The 21,708-nt window shown below is 40.0% G+C and overlaps 1 protein-coding gene across 2 annotated transcripts in view; it reads left to right on the top strand.

The window, feature by feature from the left end:
- Positions 1-3,629: 3,629 nt before the first annotated feature.
- LOC124147094 (mucin-2-like) overlaps positions 3,630-21,708 on the top strand; it is a 33,932-nt gene continuing 15,853 nt past the window's right edge. For both annotated transcript variants that reach the window (XM_046517710.2, XM_046517711.2), the window contains exon 1: positions 3,630-3,937. In XM_046517710.2, coding sequence (XP_046373666.1) covers positions 3,863-3,937 — 75 coding nt within the window. In that variant the 5' untranslated portion in view covers positions 3,630-3,862. The remainder of the gene's footprint in view (positions 3,938-21,708) is intronic.

Below are 21,708 nucleotides of genomic sequence, written 5' to 3' on the forward strand. Positions count from 1 at the left end.
GCTTCTTTTGTCTTCATTGGAAATAATACATCGGGCCTTGAAAACCTACGACTAATTACCCCAACAGGTACATGTGCAGACTTGAATACCACGGCCCATGTCTACACATTGATGGAGGCGGTGTGGACAGACAGACGTTTTGGTCGTGGGCAGTTAAACCGACATAGTGTATTGACAATTACGTTAACCTCATTACTGGATGTATTGATTAGACAGTTCTGGACATGTGTTAGTTCCGCGTCCATAAGAACCATTTAATATTTGTATTTCAATCGATAACGTAATCCTCGTTAATGAATTGTAAAGTTGATTAAATATTGTTTAAGATTTGATTTGTGTCATGTTTATGTTGCCATATGGAAGATTTACTTGTACCCAAAATACAAACTCCCACCTATTTGTGGTTGCGTGGGGTTGTGGATCTCCGTTCGATGTGTTTCTTTTGGTAGAGGAACAAGTATGACCAATTGTACATCGAAAATATTTATAACATTTACTCATATGAATTTACTTCAGACTCAGCAGTTGTCAAGCTACATGACGGTTCCCTGTTAATAATCGAGTCTAGACGGACTAGTGATTGATATTATGAGAAACAATCCATTGGGTGCGATCACACGCGTTCAACCAAGTCACCGAGTCCATTAAGTCACCTCTTATCACAAGCATATGTTGTTGGGGGCAATTCTAACCCGGAATCCCCACACTGGTCCCATGATTATGACTTGTGTCATGGGTAAACAACAAAAGTATGAAAATTAGTTTGTTTTCAGAACGACATAATGGTGCAAAGACGTCACTGTAAAAGACGTCATAATTACATATAGCATGTATGTTTTGTGCTCAATCGGTCTGATATCAAAAGAATAAACACGCCTTCATTATGTCTACAGAGCACAGGGAAATATACTACTAAATGGGTCAGCAACAATCAATTATATGCATGGCAATATTGAAATCTTTATCAGAGATTAGTTAATGTGTCGCCATTTATGCATTTTTACTATTAAATCTTGTTCTTGTGAATAGCGTAATACTATATGTTACTGCTACTGATTTTTCTAAAATGTGTAGATATAAATTTGCATTGATCAGCCACGTTAAATGTATACCTTGTTATTCCAATAAAAATGTTCCAGCAGCTCATGAAATAACCGGAATAGTACATTGTACCTTTAGAAGAGGTTTCTTTTGATTATAGAAAGGGTTTTGTGGCTTTTATTTGCAACATGTGAACAATAATGACAGGTTTTCCTGCTCTTTTAATGATTTGATTTTATGACCCAGAAGAAATACAAACCATGCTAATGTTAGTTTGAAACACATCAAATTTACCCAGAAATTGACGAGACCTTCGATTTCAAATCACTCATTGTTATTGTTGGTTTAATTGTAATTCATAATAATATTTGCGAAATATGATTCAGTTGTGAAAGCAGCGGCTTTCTGTGAGAACAAATGACACGTCACGCATAACAAATCTTGATCCAAACTTTTTTGAAATGTAAATTCCCTCAAAACGTATACAAACACGACATTGTATCAATTAACACATGAACCCTTGTATGTGTCATGCAATGTACCCAAAAAATAATTCACTCAAATATTGGAATGAAGTGTGAAAAGAAAAACAAGCAAGGTTCTCCACGGCCATCTCTGGAAATTTGACAGTTGCAAATCCGGAAGAACTTGAAAAAGACGTTTCTCCACCTCCATCGAGATCCCCAGGTTTTGCATTACAAATATTTTCATCCGGTCGACAAAAGTCAATTAAAGTGTCGCTCAGTCGCGTGTTATATGTGCCTTAAGTCAACTTCAAATTGGAATGTGTCTACATTGATCTGTGAGTGTTGGACGGAATTTGCATAAAGGCAAAATTGCGCATCTCACGGATCTTTTTTTTATAGTGATGATACCAAGTGTTCGCGAACAGGTGCTCTAGCGCATTTATGATGAAATGCTTTGTCTACGGATGCAGAAAACCGGACGATTCGGTACGATAACAGCCTTATTGAATACATATGTTAATGCGGTGTGGAGGAAGCACTACTCTGATTTATCTGCCAATGCTAGTTGCAGAATAACAATGCTATACATTAGAGATCAACCCTTCTACGGTAGACTATAAGTAGAACGTCCACATTTTAAACTATTTCTGTATGTATCCGTGGACGTTGCTCTCTTACAAATATTAGCACGCGGCTAAAGAAAAAATCGCCGAAACGCAACCCGAATTGGTGAAATGAATGAAAGGTCCAGTGAAGTGGTGGAAGCTTTGTTTGTCGGGTCCAGGGCACACGAACGTGGTATATTTACCTGCCACGTAGCATGCTAATTGGGTCAGGTTGAAACAGGTAGCAGAGCAATTGAGGAAACCCGTGTTTTCACTCCTGTTAAGTAGACACGGTCTTATCTCAGTGTCTGGCTGGGTGTATCCAGAGCGTGCACTGGTACATGTGTAGAGTAGCCAATGTTTCATGAGGATATGTTATGTATAGTGATAGCAATATGCAGGAGAAGGGGATTTTGATTAGAGAATATTTATGAGCTTAACTGAAATACGGATTGTCTGCTCTGAGTGAAATTAAGAAATATATTCATGATTCACGAGGAACAAATTGTTTTTAATTTTTAATTTGAAGTATTTGAATGTTTCTATATAGTACTCATTGATATCTTGAGAAATAAATCAATACACTGTTTGTTCCTTGTAACGACTTCATATTAACATTTATTACGTCAGTAGATGATGTCATTTCATCTTTTGTTTCATTTTGTTTGTTTGAGTCTCTTTGATAAGGGATACACTTAGAATCACTACCATGCAAATGTCAAAATAACTTCCATTCCATATTTGCAAAACTTAACACTTGTAAGACAGTATATATGTATGGATTTATTAATTGCATATAGGGAGAAATACGTTTCAGTGGTATTTACATACTCTCTCCACAAGTAAGAGTCTAATCATGAAACAAGATGTCAACATGTTGTTGGGCTTTGCACTGTTGGGCTATAACACCTGCAAAAATCCGCCCTAATCTTTTAGGCCTTTTTGGGATCATTAAGCTCACATTCTGTTGATACTGACCAATACAAAATACCCCGCAAGTTGTGATATCGGACGTCATTAACTTGTTAACATCAAGACAAACGATGAGCCATGCTGGCTAAACCCTCAGATTTAAATCACTTTAAAGGCTGACCAAAGCACACTCCTTTATCCCAAACCTAATATATAAAGAGTACAATGTCCAAGTACACCTTAGAATTCCTCACTGTGACGCACACGCAAAATTGGTCCGCCAAATCAGAACCTGCCCAACTGCCTGATCAGGAGTAGTATGCTTCAAATCACACCCGACATCAATATTTTAAAGGAAGTGTCCTCTGACCACTATTAACAGTAAATATATCCAAAGGGTGAAACCTTAATCTCAGTGAAAAAAGACAATCCTAGGGCTGTGGTGCGAGCAGACGACAACAGGAGCAGACGATTGTACAGGCAGACGATACCTGCTTGTTAGTGTTGGCGAGCGTCAAACAAAACAGTCAGCCAATGAGCGTCGAGGAGAGCAAAGGGATGACGATGTTCATAGGTGTAACGACATCACGTCGGATGTGTGTGCAGTAACAGCAGCACAGAGATTCAGGCATCTGGCAGAGAAAGAGGAGGACAATTAATCAAGGATGAGTTCCACATAGACATAGAGATAACGCATACACGTTATATCACGGACAGTACCAGCAGGCGTCTTACTGAACTGTTGTGAGAACTTTCGTTTTTCGTGTTGGGCTTCGATATTTTAACATTTTAGTCCGTCGTTCATTAACTGTGATTAACGCAGAACTGAAAGCGGCGATGCGGCATATATTGGCGATACTGATCGGTTCTTGGAGTGTTCTATGTTCCGTTCTGGCGATCACACCTACAAAGGTAAGTATTTATGAACAATATCTGTGAACATTATAATGTAGTGTGATTTTGTAAACTTTAAAATACTTTATTTAGAATTATTAAAGGAATTTGATCATACTCCACAGATGGTATACTTAGACAAATGTCGACATATTAAGACTGACACATAACCGTATCCATGTGTATTCTTCGTATAGTTAATGTAGAGAAATATTCCCAATGGATTTTATTTTCTTGAGATACGATGACAATTTTTTTATCAGTTATATCTGTTTAATATTAGTGGGAAGGGAAAAAAAAGGGATGTATATTTTATAATACACCCAGAACTTCGTTCTTCGCGCTAAATCGGTGTTTAATCATACATATGTCCACAGCAAGTGTTTGACATACTTTAGAGGACATACCTCCTTCGCTTATAGCTATCGCAATCTCTGTAAACTTAATCTCTTCTGAATTATTTTGTTTGACACAGTGTATACCATAATATTAGAAACTCAGAAATCTGGTTCACTCGACTTCAAAGATTATTTCCTAGCAAATGTAGAACATCGTATCTGATAACACATGTGTGCCTGTTGATATAACAGGCATATTTCAACAGCATTTTCGTTATTTGATAAATATATTTAATTTAAAATACATACATAAGCAGAAATTGAATACTGTTCCAATGTCCAGTCATTGGAGAATATGTTGTTTGTGTATGTAGTTTCATGATGAATTATCTACCAAACTTTTATACGTGTCAGATCACGTAAACATTCATAACATTTGTCATGTATAATACTAATTAGATATATTATTATACTGGCAATAACTAAGTAACTGTAATTTGATCATAGATGAATCAATTAATTTGTCAAATTACAAATGGAGATCGAGCAGAAGACTCATCGAGAGTGAGATATATACATGTATGATGTAAAACCACTTGAATGTTTTCTCCAATGTCGATACAAATATCCAACGGTGACCTTACAGAGAAATGCTAGCATTAAAAACAATTTGTACATAAAGAGCTATTTGTCATATAGGACGATGAAAATATGCATACTTCGTCAAGAAATCTGTAGTAGTGTTTTCATATGATGGTATGTATATGATATATGCTTCTTTCAAAACGATAAGGCCAGATAAATTTGATTTGAAGCTTTATGTTTCATAATGCTTGCTTTGAAATTTATGCTATGTTCAATCGAAGCGCTAAATACTTTCATGCATTAAATACATAATACACCCATTTGAGGTACAAATAAAAGACAAATATGAATAATATTGTTTCAAGGATGATGTAAATACCCTTAAGTTCTCACACCTTTTGTGATGGGTGTTGATGGAATATGGTATATACACATACGTGCATAACCAGTGCATGTAAGACCTTTTGTCAACAAGTGAAGTTGGATATCAAACTGATGCAAACAAGAGAGTGCATAAAAATAAGAATGATTTTCCGTTTTAGAATATTATAACATATTCACATACTGTAGTTCTTCGGAAAGAATTGTTGAGATTCTATATCAATATGGCTGGGAGAGATATGTGAGTAAACGGATTTGCGAAAAACAAGGCCCGAAACAATAGGTAGACTTTAAATCTTTGTTTGGCACCGTCGTTGAGCACATGCTTAAATAAATACGCATAACTCAAGAACAAAGTAAGGGCTAGAGTATCCCCCTGTCGCACTCCTACTCTGGTTCAACATAATGGTATGTGGGTCCATGCTGGCTCTGACTCGTGTTGATTCCAGTTATGTTTGTTCACAGCAATGTCGTGGTCCAGCTATGTTCGTTTTACACGAACATTGTTTCTACGAAAGGTTAATAAGGTGAAATATGACTTTAGTTTTAAAAGACACAATAGGCACATTATAAGCTAAGGGGTTAATCATGTCAAGAATGATCCAAGTCAAAAATAGGAAGGTTTGAAAACATTTATTGCATGACTTCATTATGCACTGATAAAGGTATTCGGTTGTGACAATGGCTAACGCTATCATCTTATTATTCATAAGCGACATCATTGCTCCTCATAAAGGATGTACATTAATATCTTATCTCATGTTCTGAACATGTTCTCATTTAGAATAACATCAAATACGTGATATCATTTTTATATTTTGTGTTTAGAATTGTTCACGATTGAAACATGTCATCATGCAATAACATAATATACTCTTTCATAGATGTCAGATATTTTTACTTGCATACTTGCAGTCCTTAAATCTCATGTTTGGGAAATATGTTTCGCTTTTTATTCAGAGCCCCCAAAGTTGTCAGTTGGACTTTTCGAAACTTATTCGATGAATATTGTCAATACTGATACGATAACACTATCTTCTGTCTACATTTATGCGTTTTTATGATATAGATGATATTGTACTACCAACATCAGAGAAACAATTAATTGTAAAGGTGACCTCAGACACATAATTGCTTTTGAAACTATTGACGCGTATGGAGCAAAGGACAAAGTGTTTTGAAAGGACAGCACGCACATAGATACGTGATGGAATCTTCAGCTTGTAAGGTAGGGTAATGATGAACTAACAATGCATGACAATCAACGCTTACTGGACGAAGGAAAACGGAGCTAAACGTGATGCATAATGAGGGTAGGCAAAAAGAAGGCTATAGTTTAACAGCTTTACATCATGTCTCTGTTCATACTACTTTATGTCGCAAAGAGGCTCAGGTACATTTCAGTAGCTTTAATTGACCCCTCTCCCCTACTTATGTGGTTTGGAGATGTGGACGAGATGTGACCCGAACACAGTGGCCGTCTGTGTTTAGCTACAGGGCTGGGCACACATTTGTCCATCCTGTCACCACCCTGATACCACGTCCCATCCACCTGTCTTACTAACGCCGATGTACGTACACCCCAAGGTATTGTCAGTCTAGGTAAAAGAAACGTTACTTGGTATAGCCCTTAAAAGTAGTACCTGAATCTCAGGTGTGTCGTTATTGTGATGTTGAGTCACTTTTTGTCATTCGATAGTGTCGTATGATCTCAATACGGTTATTACTTAACACGACCTGTATGAGACACCCAAAGCAAGTCAAGGTATTATTGGTTAGAAATATATGTAATGCTGAATATTTTTTTCTAATAGGGAGGCTGATGTGACATATGTTCAACATATATGCGATCCTATTCCTAATTCTTTGTACTTATTTAATGAAGAACGAAACAACCCTCCTTGAAGACAAGTCATGTTATCATGTATATGGGGATCAAATACTGTATATGCTGGGAAACAGTCTTTACCTCGAATTAAAAAACATGTTGACTGTTCACTTGAGTGACTCAGCTGTTCAACAGATGTGAAGCCCATTTCTGGTGTCCCCCGCCGTGATATTGCTGGAATATTGCTAAAAGCGGCGTAAAACTATATTCACTCACTCACTCACTGTTCAACAGAAATTCTTTCAGTCTGCCTCATTGACATGTTTTTCAGAGTAAGATCATGAAGATAATTAAGAAAATACATAATATATAGAATAGTTTTTTTTCAAATAACATTCTTTATCCTAACGTCCTTCTCATGACATAAAACAGTTTTCATTAGGTAAATTACATGCATATGTAACACAATATAGGCATAAGCCGGAGAGTTGTTCATACTTCGATGTTTACGTTTATTCAAACAAAGTGGGATCTATGCTCCTAAATCATTGTATGAAGAGATAAAAATGCCCTGTCCGACAGGAAGCACTTGGCGAGAGTGGGGGTCTGTCCGACAGGTAGCATGTTACGTGAGTTAGGGTCGTCTCACTAGGTAGCACCTAGTGTCAGTACTAGTGAGGTTCTGTCCTGCAGATATCACCAGGCACAAGTGAAGGTCTGTCCTACAGGTATCACTTGGCGTGAGTGAGGGTCTGTCCTACAGGTAGCACCTGGCACAAGTGAGGGTCTGTCCTACAGGTAGCACCTGGCGTGAGTGAGGGTCTGTCCTGCAGGTAGCACCTGGCACAAGTGAGGGTCTGTCCTACAGGTAGCACCTGGCGTGAGTGAGGGTCTGTTCTACAGGTTGCATGTTACGTATGTGAGGGTCTGTCCGACAGGTATTACATAGCGTGAGTGAGGGTCTGTCCTACAGGTATCACCTTGTGTGAGTTAGGGTCTGTCGTAAAGGTAGCACCTGACGTGAGTGAGGGTCTGTCCTACAGGTAGCACCTGACGTGAGTGAGGGTCTGTCCTACAGGTAGCACCTGGCGTGAGTGAGGGTCTGTCCTACAGGTAGCACCTGGCGTGAGTGAGGGTCTGTCCTGCAGGTAGCACCTGACGTGAGTGAGGGTCTGTCCTGCAGGTAGCACCTGGCGCGAGTAAGGGTCTGTTCTACAGGTAGCACCTGGCGTGAGTGAGGGTCTGTCCTACAGGTAGCACCTGGCGTGAGTGAGGGTCTGTCCTGCAGGTAGCACCTGACGTGAGTGAGGGTCTGTCCTACAGGTAGCACCTGGCGTGAGTGAGGGTCTGTCCTGCAGGTAGCACCTGACGTGAGTGAGGGTCTGTCCTGCAGGTAGCACCTGGCGTGAGTGAGGGTCTGTCCTGCAGGTAGCACCTGACGTGAGTGAGGGTCTGTCCTACAGGTAGCACCTGGCGTGAGTGAGGGTCTGTCCTGCAGGTAGCACCTGGCGTGAGTGAGGGTCTGTCCTGCAGGTAGCACCTGGCGTGAGTGAGGGTCTGTTCTACAGGTAGCACCTGGCGTGAGTGAGGGTCTGTCCTGCAGGTATCACCTTGTGTGAGTTAGGGTCTGTCGTAAAGGTAGCACCTGACGTAAGTGAGGGTCTGCCCTACAGGTATCACCTTGTGTGAGTTAGGGTCTGTCGTAAAGGTAGCACCTGGCGTGAGTGAGGGTCTGTCCTGCAGGTAGCACCTGACGTGAATGAGGGTCTGTCCTACAGGTAGCACCTGGCGTGAGTGAGGGTCTGTCCTACAGGTAGCACCTGGCGTGAGTGAGGGTCTGTCCTGCAGGTAGCACCTGGCGTGAGTGAGGGTCTGTCCTGCAGGTAGCACCTGGCGTGAGTGAGGGTCTGTTCTACAGGTAGCACCTGGCGTGAGTGAGGGTCTGTCCTGCAGGTATCACCTTGTGTGAGTTAGGGTCTGTCGTAAAGGTAGCACCTGGCGTGAGTGAGGGTCTGCCCTACAGGTATCACCTTGTGTGAGTTAGGGTCTGTCGTAAAGGTAGCACCTGGCGTGAGTGAGGGTCTGTCCTGCAGGTAGCACCTGACGTGAATGAGGGTCTGTCCTACAGGTAGCACCTGGCGTGAGTGAGGGTCTGTCCTACAGGTAGCACCTGGCGTGAGTGAGGGTCTGTCCTGCAGGTAGTACCTGACGTGAGTGAGGGTCTGTCCTACAGGTAGCACCTGGCGTGAGTGAGGGTCCGTCCTACAGGTAGCACCTGGCGTGAGTGAGGGTATGTCCTGCAGGTAGCACCTGACGTAAGTGAGGGTCTGTCCTACAGGTAGCTCCTGGCGCGAGTGAGGGTCTGTCCTACAGGTAGCACCTGGCGTGAGTGAGGGTCTGTCCTACAGGTAGCACCTGGTGTGAGTGAGGGTCTGTCCTACAGGTAGCACCTGGCGTGAGTGAGGGTCTGTCCTGCAGGTAGTACCTGGCGTGAGTGAGGGTCTGTCCTACAGGTAACACCTGGTGTGAGTGAGGGTCTGTCCTACAGGTAGCACCCGGGGTGAGTGAGGGTCTTTCCTACAGGTAGCAAGTTACGTGAGTGAGCGTCTGTCCTACAGGTAGCATGTTACGTGAGTGAGGGTCTGTCCTACAGGTAGCATGTTACGTGAGTGAGCGTCTGTCCTACAGGTAGCATGTTACGTGAGTGAGGGTCTGTCCTACAGGTAGCATGTTACGTGAGTGAGCGTCTGTCCTACAGGTAGCATGTTACGTGAGTGAGGGTCTGGCTCGGATTAATTAAGTTTCTATTCAATGAGTTTATTTCTTGATCATTATTCTTCATAAAATACTTTTAAGAAAACATATAATTTTCAGTAGCCAATAACTGTTCCACTTATGAATTGATGGTGATGTCTTGTGTCGGAATGCATTCAATTTGTGTAGTGGAGTCAGCTGTTTCTCGCCATATTTCAGCACTCAAAATGAATAATATGGACAGTCCCCTTTGATTGACTGTAGCTTCAACCTACGAGCTCTTCCGTCAGTACATGGAGCATTTGGTTTGTTGTAATTAATGTCATTTAAATGAGCATGACAATGCTTAATGACGTCAACAAGAATGAGCATGCCGGAAACTATTTTCTAAGTATGTCCCTGGTACATTGTCGCTTCCTGTAATGTAAAGATGGGCCTTAGGTAAATACAGGCTGCTTCGTTACCGCGGCACAACACTACGCTAATGTAACCAGCACTTGTTTAACCATACATCAACCTAATTAGCGGAACAATACGTACACAAAATATGCAACGGGGCACAGGGTTGTTCCAAGCAATGCAAATATGGCAACAAAAAGCAGCTTTAAACATCTCTGTTAACAGATAAGGGAGTGAACCGTTTTAATAAATAGTTTGTTTCACATGGGCAAGATACATGTTTGAGATTATTTTCTTGTTTTTTAATTCTTCAATTGCAATAAAATATGCATTTACCATTGCTGTTTGGTTATATTTGACAGAAAATAAAACTGAAGTTTATTCAAAATCGCCACCAACCTCACAATGGATGATAACCTTGGGTGCCACTTTGCTAAATTCCGTCGCTTAACGGCAGAAACGATGTCGACGTAACATTAAACGTTGTTTTACTTTCACGTACACAAATTATCTAGCTTGAACATATACCAGTTTATCCACTTTATCCACTGCTCTTAAGTTAGAGTTGTCTTTATACAGATGTTTGTACCTTCCTGTATCTAGCAATGCTTGATGCCACTTTAAGATACTCTGTACCTACTGGTATAAAATAGGTAACTGACGTGATAACAACATTACATATCATAAAAACAACAACTTCACACACACACATCACATTCAAGCTGTGATTCTATTTAATCCTGGCCTTAACAGGAAGATCTGGAACTTCCACACTGTTATGATTTATTTATTGTATATATTTGCAGCTACCTACCTTTCCACGTCTTATGAAGTCTGTGATACGTCAATGGAATAGGGAATCAGTAAACCTTTTGTACAGCAAATTATTTATCCCAGCACTTTTTGATTAAGGGGAGTTGCACATATCTTCTGCTCATTTGTGAAACATGTCAACGAACTTATGTTTTTCTAATCCGAACCAGTATTGTGCAGGTTTCACGTTTACATCCCGGGTCCAGGGTCCAGGGAAGAAATTAACAGTTGAACTTAGTGAATTTCCCGTTCTTTATCCGTTAGATTATGGTCTTCATAACTTGGAATTTGCATGAATATCAGGTTTTCCGATGTGGCATTTGCCATAAAAGCCTCATAAGAAATATGTTCTCGGTGATGTTGCATTGTTGCCGTCACACCAAGAGTCACATGGGCTGGTTTCACTTGTGTACCAGACATGTACTATTACATAAACCCACAACTAATTACATTGTGATTGTGTATTATGAAGATATGAATGTGTCGTTTTTGGAAACGCGTACGAATATTTGTATAAGGAAGAATATGTGTTCACATGTTATACATCACGCTTTATTAACAAATAAAAAAGTGTAATATAATCACAAATGATTGAGAACATATCACGCCTTGGTATAACTTGGAGAAGAAAAGTGTTAGTTATTTTCGTTAACTGTCTAACTAAATATTCCTGAGTAAATACATCTTCTTTTGCTGTGTTTAATCATTCCATTTCAAACTGTTTGTCAGTAAACAGTTTTCAGCAAATTATAAACTCGTTTCTTCATTCTAATCAATAGGGTAACCTTCACCTCAAATAAAGACGTCATAAACAGAGGCAGTCATTGTCTATTCGTACAAACGTCAAAATCAATACCCTGACCTTCCTCGCAATGGCTCGTCTTTGATTGTCCGGTAATCTGATGTCCTTTGTTTTATGTTTTACAAAAGAGATAAATCTGACCCATTGTTAACCCTTCACAAAATTGGATCATAGATCCTAAATGTCATTTAAATGACCATCTTTGACCGCTTGACCATTTGTTGATAACAAGCTTTACCGAGCTATGCAAGGAATGACAAACACGAAGCAGAACCTCTAAGGCCAACAGCTCATAGAGTAGACAATGAGTGAAGCACAGTTGCTCAATCTATATAAGAAATATCTGAACAAAGCCTTCCCAAACATACACCATGCTATGAAAAGTGAATGCATACAAACTTGATATAGAAAGGGAAGAGAGAATTCCCAGTTCACACTTTCTGAAGTGACCAGGAAATGCCAGTGTTGTGTTGGCTCTTTGAAGAAGGGGCTGTTCGAGTCAGTCGTAGTTTGGGCGGGAGGTATCTTCGACCAAGGTGTGGTGGGTGGTTTGGTTATCAAGCAGTCATTCCCAGCATAACATACTGCATTGGGGATGTTTCCTGATCCCTGTATCCCCAGCCTAGGTTTATCTTTGAGGATATACCAACTTTTCACCTTTGACGTCAACAACTTTCTGGCTTAGGACCAATGTAATCTTTACTTCGGTGCAATATGTGCCGTCTAAGCTGTTAGGCAACTAGTACGGGCATCGTTGACTTTGTAACATATAAGATTTTGACAATGTGACAGAATATAAGATATGTCTTCGTTATTCTCATTGTGGCGTATACGAGATTAAGTAGCAGGAAATTAGATCCTCTACAGACATGTAGAGTTAACTATGCTGTATTTCTTTACATAATCCCTTGCTTTGACTTAACACATTGCTGTATTATGATCTGGCCAAGAATGCATTTGTAACATTTTGACAATATATTTTCCTGAAACTGTAGAGGTATTATTTAGTCACTCAACAATGGAGATCAGGGGTCCGTTCCACTACTCAAAAGAAGTTAAGGATCACCCGATTCTTTCATATTGGTAATGTTAATCTGCCATGGCATGAGAGATTAACTATTGTAATATGAAAGAATCAGGTAATCCTTAACTTCTTTTGAGTAGTATATATGTGAGAGTATGGAAGTTACTATCGTCGTAGCGCTAATATCGCCTTGTGGAACGGTGCGCAGGTCACAACAGGTGCTCATATGAAGACTCCAACGGGAATCGAATCTTAACCAAACGGCATGGGTCTTCCCTCATGCCATCAACCACCTCACACCCGATTATTTGCAGTCCACAATGCTTGCAAAAATACACACTGCTTAAATATATCTTCACTACTCCACTCCTCATTTAGTTATGTCAGACTATGTTAATCCTTAAATGATATGGGATTTCTTTGTGACAGGTTACGCATTCCAGGTACCCCTTGATCAAATACGGGGGCGGTCGGGTAGCCTAGTGGTTAAAACGTTCGCTCGTCATGCTGAAGGCCCGGGTTCGATTCTCGACATGGGTACAATGTGTGAAGCCCATATGATATTGCTGGAATATTGCTGAAAGCGGCGTAAAACCATACACACTTACTCACTCACTGGATCAAATACTCTGATTATTCAGTGGCGAATTGGCTACACCATCACTATAAAACCGACAAAACCATTTCCATAATCATAAGATATCTCTACCAAAAGTAGTCCATTGTACGATTCTGACTATATCGTAAGCATGTGATGATAATCATAGGGATGATACCAGGTGTTCGCGAACCTGTTTATTATTCATTTGTTCTCGTGTTTACTCGAGGCACCCTTTACATCACTGAATATGTCGAGTATCTCATGTCCACACCTGTGAACATTTCTTTCACAGCAACCGCCCAATCCTGTCTCTATAACAGAAGATGTTCTGATTCTTCTAACACTGTTTTTCATGGTCGAAAGGCGTGGAGAAGAGAATGTCGCGAGCTTGTTAATGAGATGCCCTTTGCTATTCAACTGACCAGTGTAATGTCTGTGATCAGAGCATGTACGTGAGGTAGCGGGACACTAGGCCACCTTAACGGCGTGGCCAGCATCATGTCGCATAGCCTCAGGTCATCACGTGTGCTGACGTTACTATATATTTATGAACGGGAAGTCAAATTGAAACTGTTGGCTATCTCTATATTAATAAGGGCGAGTTTTGGTCAGTGATGTTGCACGGACATTGTCCGATACAACGTTTATATGTCGATCCCTTTGTTAAATATGAGAAGGACTAGCGTCTTGTTAGCTGTCCCCAGGTCATGAAAACTCACGTTGTGCTATAGCTGTGTATTACACTGGCAGACTGACAGGGAATCCAAAAGTACGACCAGGGTCTCGGTGTGATTGGGTTTATACTACAAAGCTCCTATTGCTTGGAAAGTCCATGTCAGTTGTTCAATTAGTTGATAGTTATGATATGTATCTTGTCTAATGACGTCATAACAGTGTACGTGACGAATAATCAACGGTGACGTCAGTATACTGTGACTGAGTGGGGTATTCATGTTAAACTGCGGCATGGTATATCAGTGGGCTGGCACTATACAATCGGCACTACACACACACACACACACACACACACACACACACACACACACACACACACACACACACACACACACACTGCACACACACACACACTGCACACGCACACACACACACACACACACACACACACACACACACACACACACACACACACACACACACACACACACACTGCACACACACACACACTGCACACGCACACACACACACACACACACACACACACACACACACACACACACACACACACTGCACACACACACACACTGCACACGCACGCACACACACACACACACACACACACACACACACACACACACACACTGCACACACACACACACTGCACACACACACACACACACACACACACACACACACACACACACACACACACACACACACACACACACACACACACACACACACACATCTTGAACGCAACATTAACCCGATATTACCTCCCCCTCCACTTCAGTTCTAGTGCCATGAAAATTAGCTTGTATTGTCTGCACATTGTGATCAGTGAGTCAGGGTCACACGCGCCATGGGTTCACGTACATCGGATTTAATACATTAATCCCGTTTTCTTATTTTTTGTCCAGAGTTGTGAAGCTTCAAAAGAATAAATGAAGCTTAACGTTTAAAAGCGTTGTAATTACCTTCTCATAAGAGCATGACCTTGATCGTATTAGAATGGCTATGTCAATGTCAAAGTCAGGTAGTTACAAGACTTTTCATAGTAACACGCTAAGAAGGGTGACGATGTTTTTGAGCATTCCAGTAAAGATCTGGTAGAACTCCAAACAGAAATAATACTGAGCACACACTTTTGATCATGAAATATTCTTGTAAAGTTATCTTTTCATGATGTGTGAAAACCTCTGTATGTACTTTAAGCCTTTGTTTATCTTCTCGTTCTCTGAGGATATAGCTGCACATGGCTATTAAACAGGCTGTTTTACGACAGATCGCTTAGTGTTAAAACCTGATAATATTGTTAATATTTGTTCCGGATATGCTGAGAAAATTTGCAGGAGGGAATCACTTGACTGTTGACAAGAAACGTTTCGGGAACCCTGTTGCAGTGATAGCTTGCATAATCTTCTCGGACCATTTATATGTTTGCGAACTTAAGAATGTTCACAAGAAAAGTGTAACACTTCGAATTAGTGGGATGACAGTAACCACGTAATATGACCTCTTTCCAACGTGTCTTGATACCTCAGCACGTATGCCTAGGACCGGGAAGACGGTACCTGCCCAGGTAAACTCACCAAACAAATAGAATATATCACCTCTTCACGTGGCATCTTGTTCATAGACTTACAATGTTCTTTCAAGTAAATCACTTAAGCATGTCGAGAACATTTGTCCCTTTGCCCTTTTGTTTGGCAAATCATTTAACATTTGTGTTGGAGCTACTAATGTGTATATGTTTTACTTAACACAAGTAGTACTCTGCTTGTCTTGGTAAACAGAGGTAGATACTGTTGACGTAGAAAGACACGCTAAGGCGAGATACGTCATCATGACAAAATTATGAGCATGATTACTCAATGATAAAAAAACCGACAAAAACATTTTCATAATCATAAGACATCTCTACTAAAAGCAGAGTCCCTTGTACGATTCCGACTATAAGGAAGAGATGGATGTCAACTTCTTTATTATGTTCCTTATAATAAAGTAGTTGACATCCATAAATTCCCTATGTGTATCACTTCTAATTATATAAATGCCTTTCAATGACTTGATTCCGACTATATCAGGATTTTGTGTTTATGAATCAGTATCACATATGTGATGATACCAGGTGTTCGCGAAAAACTGATATTTCGCTGTTCTAAAACTGACATTTGGCAAAACTTTCCTTTCCCCACAACCGAATTCTTTTTAAGAAGTGAAATTGATTGTATAAGTACGTAATATACAACTTTAGGGTTTGTATAAAACATATGGAAACATATGATACACAAGGAAAAAACACTGATAACAAGGAACACTCTCGCATACATCACAGTCACAAACAAACGATAAATTGTCAATAGTTGTGAATAACATAATATAGCTATTTTGCAATACAGCATATGTTTTTTTCATCAAAAGATTGAACCTCATGTGAAATATGGAAAACATATTGCCAATTGGTGACCATATTGTATTATGCAAATAAGACACATTTCTCAAATTGGGATTGCTTGGGACTTTTAGTATGTTGGTTTTAGGACCTTGTACAAATGCACTGTGGTGAAATTAATTCTGTTGCAATTTGTTCCAAGTTGAGTGTAAAAAGGGCCTACATTGCCTAGAATACAAACATAGAAACACAGTACAATAAGGTATATACTGACGGGAGCACTCTCACATGTGTGTCGCCACTGATAAGCCCTCTGATATGGCATTTGATCATACATTATTTTGTTTTTCTGTTGTTTAACGCCGCGCTCAGCAATATTTCAGCTATATGACGGCGGTCGTAGATTAGTAGGATATTCACTCTATGTTGCATGACATAGGAAGATGACTTGTGTGTCGACAGAAGCTTAACGAGCATGATGGCATGTTATTGACTGATTCATATCCAGCCATGTGGCGTGTCCAATCAGTTACCGTATACCGCAGGTGCATGCTGCGTTTGAGTTCGTTGTCCTTCAATCTGATGCATGACCCCAATTTTTCTGTTCATCCAAATTTGTTAGGTTGTAGCCTTGTATCTTAGAAACCACGCCCACATTTAACGTTGTCATGGAAATTGAAAAAGAAATGGGTTTCATTGTTAGTGAGGCGTTAAGTCATGCCTGGTGACCTAACGTGCTGACATCAACCACTTACGAAACAGCCACGGAAAGGTCAAGTACTTTGATGTGTAATGGACCTTTTCGGCAAGATTATCACCAGGATACGTATCCATTAGCACAAATGTCATTACACAGAAAAATCGGGAACTCATTTAGCAGTGTAAGTTTTTAGTTTGTGTGATTAGTTGGTGGTGACTCCATGGCACATGTGATGCGGTCTGCCATTTGCAATGAAGCTTATTTAGTCAGCTACACCTCCCTGGTTCATTAATCTGTCGGGTTCCGGTTATGGGAAAGAAATTGCTTTCTGTATATGCTCGATTACGAATTTCCATGGGAATTTGTGTCATAAAAGTTCTGATATCAAAACGTTTTCCATCTAACCATAGCCATAGCCACTGTGCGTTATTTTTCCATTTGTAGACTGCATATGTCAGTTGATGAACCATCTTTTAATCTTGGAGATGGTCATGTCATTAAGAGGCTTCAGTCATGGACAACTCTTGCACTGCATTTATATTGAAAAGAATCATCATTGGAATGCTTATAACCATTTAGAATAGGATACTTTTAGATTGGCTATATGACTAATTATTGCATCCCTATATCAATGAGGGGCGGTGAGGTAGTGTAGTGGTGAAAGTGTTAGCTCGCCACCCCGAAGACTCGGGTTCGATTCCCAACATGGGTACAATATGTGAAGCCCATTTATGTTGTCACCGCCGTGATATTGCTGGAATATTGCTAAAAGAGGCTTAACTCACTCACTCATATCAATGAATTGAATATATCAATTAAATGAATATATCAATTTTGTAAAAAAAACCTGTAAATCTTGTAGGTTTTTCACGGCAAATGAATATTTTTCTTGATAATATTCGTTTCTTTTTTTCAAAACAAAATGTGAAACACATTAATTATATATTAAGCGGGTTTGATGGCATGGAAATACATAAGGTCATCCACTGTATAATAATGCTATTGCACTCCTGATTGACGTTGTCCTTGTCTTGCGGTTGTGTGTGTTGACGGAAAATACGGATAACTTGAGTCATAATTCAGATTTGAGACTGTTCTTGAGCATTTTATGCCAAGGAATGTTTATATTTGAAGCCTCCATGCCGTGCATATATCAACAACTATAACCTTCAACCCTTCGACTGCTCATTTATACAATTAAGGGCAAAATTATTTTCAAAATTGTGATGATCCTGGCTTTAGAGTACTCCCTTTTTCAAGAATGTACGAAACATTTGATGATGTTCATTTATTGACTAAAATCGACATAACAGACATTCGGTTGACAAATAAAAAAACCCCAAGTTCATTCTACAGTTTCAGAGATGCAGCACATTTCCTTGTTAAAGGCACACATTTGCACCGGAGTCTTATGTGTTTGCTTAATGCCCAAAATGAAGCATGATTCATGTTTAATTACACTACTCATGTGTTTATCGTGTTCCATCAATTCCAAATGTCCTTGGCAAGTTCTGTTTATTGGCTGAGCTGGCACAGTAAATGACGTGCTTTGGGATTTGACGGTGTTGAAGTTTGGCATTAAGCTTGCAATCTATGGAGCACACATACACGACACACAATTCAATAGGGATTAGTCAATCTTGTGTTTGTGGAGCTCAGTGTGGCTTGTTACATCGTGTGGATGAAATGACTGATGCTCAGATAAAGTATGATGAGAGCTTAGTTTGATCTGAGACAGTGCTAGCAAAGCGGGCACAAGTGTTACATGAATTAGGATGCTTCAGTTGACTGGGAAGACCTCTTCGATACGTGTGCACTATATGTATGGCATGTCAGTCGTACGAGACGCTTAAGTGTGGAAAGGGTTTTGTCGCTTTGTGTTCAATGTTCATCTTAGATATGAAAGCTTGGCATGCTCACATTGATAATTATCAATCTACCCAAATTCGTTACATATATTTTGGGTATAAATAATGATACCGCTACCACTACCACTACCACTACTACCACCACCACTAATACTACTACTGCTGCTGTTGCTACTACTGCTGCTGCTGCTACTGCTGCTACTACTACTACTACTACTACTACTACTACTACTACTACTACGACGACGACGACTACGACTACTACTACGACGACTACTACTACTACTACTTTAATTTACATATTCACGAGAGGTTTAATGGCTTTCCTATAAAACATGTTTCTAATTACATGTAGATGAAATACCTTTTTAAGCATAGGGAAATTAGGCCAGGCTATTAATAATATGCACTACCATTTTATAGCTGGATTCATGTGTGATATAGCAAAGTATTGTAACAGTATCTTGATCATACGCGTGTCATCTGTTAGTGACATCATGGATGAAATGATGTATTAAAGTTCAAAGGCAACATTTGGTCTTGAGTTTAGCTATCATGGACAACGTCCTAACTAGCAAATCGTCACACGCACATGCCTACATCACTGACGACAGGATCGGAGGAAAACTACCTGATAAGTCAAAGGTGTTAATTTGGGAAACACAAACCGAGTCTGACTATTCCACCATTGGCATTCCGTTCTTAATACTATCTGCTCGTTTCCCTCCAGGCCAAAGAATGATCATGAGGAAACTAACGACATGAACTATGTGACATGTACACAATAATGATATGTTTGTATGATGTAGCAATGTGTTTGTCAGTGGTGTGGTTGGTTTCATGCTGTGTTCATACAGAAAATGTACAGAAAATGACGGACAATTCAGTCAGGCTTCCTTCACAAATTTGATATTTCCTCTTGATATTTAGAAGCAAAATCTCTTTATGAAAAGACAAATATAGATTCTAGGATTTCATTAAACGTTTATGCTTGTGCAAGGATATTGTGCAGCCACACCACGCCCCTTGCATTAAGAATGCTACAAGAACAAGAAAGAATGATAAAATCTTTCAAGTTAGTTTGAGTGTGTCTTGAACATTGTGAATGCCATTCTAATCCTTATAATTCTGTTACTCAATTTTTCCTTCATGTAACACTGCAACTTGTGCCTTTCGCTCAAGTAAATCCCCAAATCCTCTGCTTTCTCACACAAAGTCTTCGTTTTGTGAGGGTATTTACTGACTAAATCCCGTCAAACACAGCAAATCCAGAGGGTAGTAGCTGTCGCGGTAAGTCAGTTAAGAGAGGCTCCTGTACCGTTATCTACATTGCGTTTACCCAAGGAGGCAGTCTCATTCCCCGAATTCAGACAGACAGTGTTAGTTTTAGCTTTAACTGGGCAAACTATCCCCGATATGCGTATGTGTTCGGTTGTATTAGTCGGACATCTGAACAATTTCTCCTCAGCTTGGAAACATTACATTCTAACTAATACATGTTTGTATTAACTGAACTGTTTAATAGAGATAGTTTACTGAAGACGTCACCACGCATATAATGAATGAGATTACAAGCATTTCACTTGTGACAGCAGATTAGGTTTTCGTATGTTTTATAACCGAAGCAAATATTTCACATCTGGAATCGAACCAAGACTACGCCTACCACGTCATCTTGATGGCCATAACTTCATTTGTCTATATTGATACCAGTATGTATTACAAACACACATCAAACCTCTCCTTCAGTCGAGTTCGCCGTCGTGAAAGGCAAGCACAATGATGTGAGTGTGGGTTTATGCCTCTTTGAATAGTGCTGCAGTTATGTCACGGCATGTCAGTTTGATGTGGGAGGAAAGGCCGAAGTAATGCAGATGACAGACGTTTACCACTTGGTGAAATCCACAAGCACAGCTTGGGCTAGATAGATAGACCTATAATCGGGGCTAAGCGTCGATATAGATTCTACCTGTTCCGCAAAGTAATATTGTCTCAAATGATGTATCCAGTTAAGGCGTTAACGATGTTTCATTATTCAAAACTCACCATCTCTTGGCTATCCCGACTCGAATCACAGCTGAGGAATAAAACTAAACGCTCCAGTCACTGTGATGTGACACTGCCCTCGGTGCTGGCGAAGTGGTGAGAAGGTCCCTTTTTTACATATAACACCCATTGTGGGGGGAATTTACAGCATCTATAAAATCGAATTTGTGTCTGTGAAACAGCTATGGTGATTAGATTATAATTATATTGTTTAAATGGAAATATAGATGTACACTGGGTAGTAAATTCAAACATAGTTTTCATTTAGGATCTGTCTCCTAAGTTCCTCGATATACGTACAAGCAAGGGTGGATCCAGCCTTTTTAAAAGGGAGGGATCCAAAACATCAAAATCCTCTCTAAGTCAATTTTACAGCCTTCAACAGTCTACATTTGGACCCCCTGGACCCAATCTGGAACCGCTTATGCATGCAATGCATGTAATTCATCTAAATAACCTATCTTCAGTGAGTTGCCAATGTATGACAGGACGTTCTTATATCAACTGCCATTCACAAGAGTGTGTTTACTGAACCCGTGTTTATTCCGAGACAGATGCTCACGGTGCGTGTCTTGTG

Source organism: Haliotis rufescens, unplaced genomic scaffold, assembly GCF_023055435.1.
Source record: "Haliotis rufescens isolate VD_foot unplaced genomic scaffold, xgHalRufe1.0.p SCAF_1, whole genome shotgun sequence".
NCBI classification, from domain to species: Eukaryota; Metazoa; Mollusca; class Gastropoda; order Lepetellida; family Haliotidae; genus Haliotis; species Haliotis rufescens.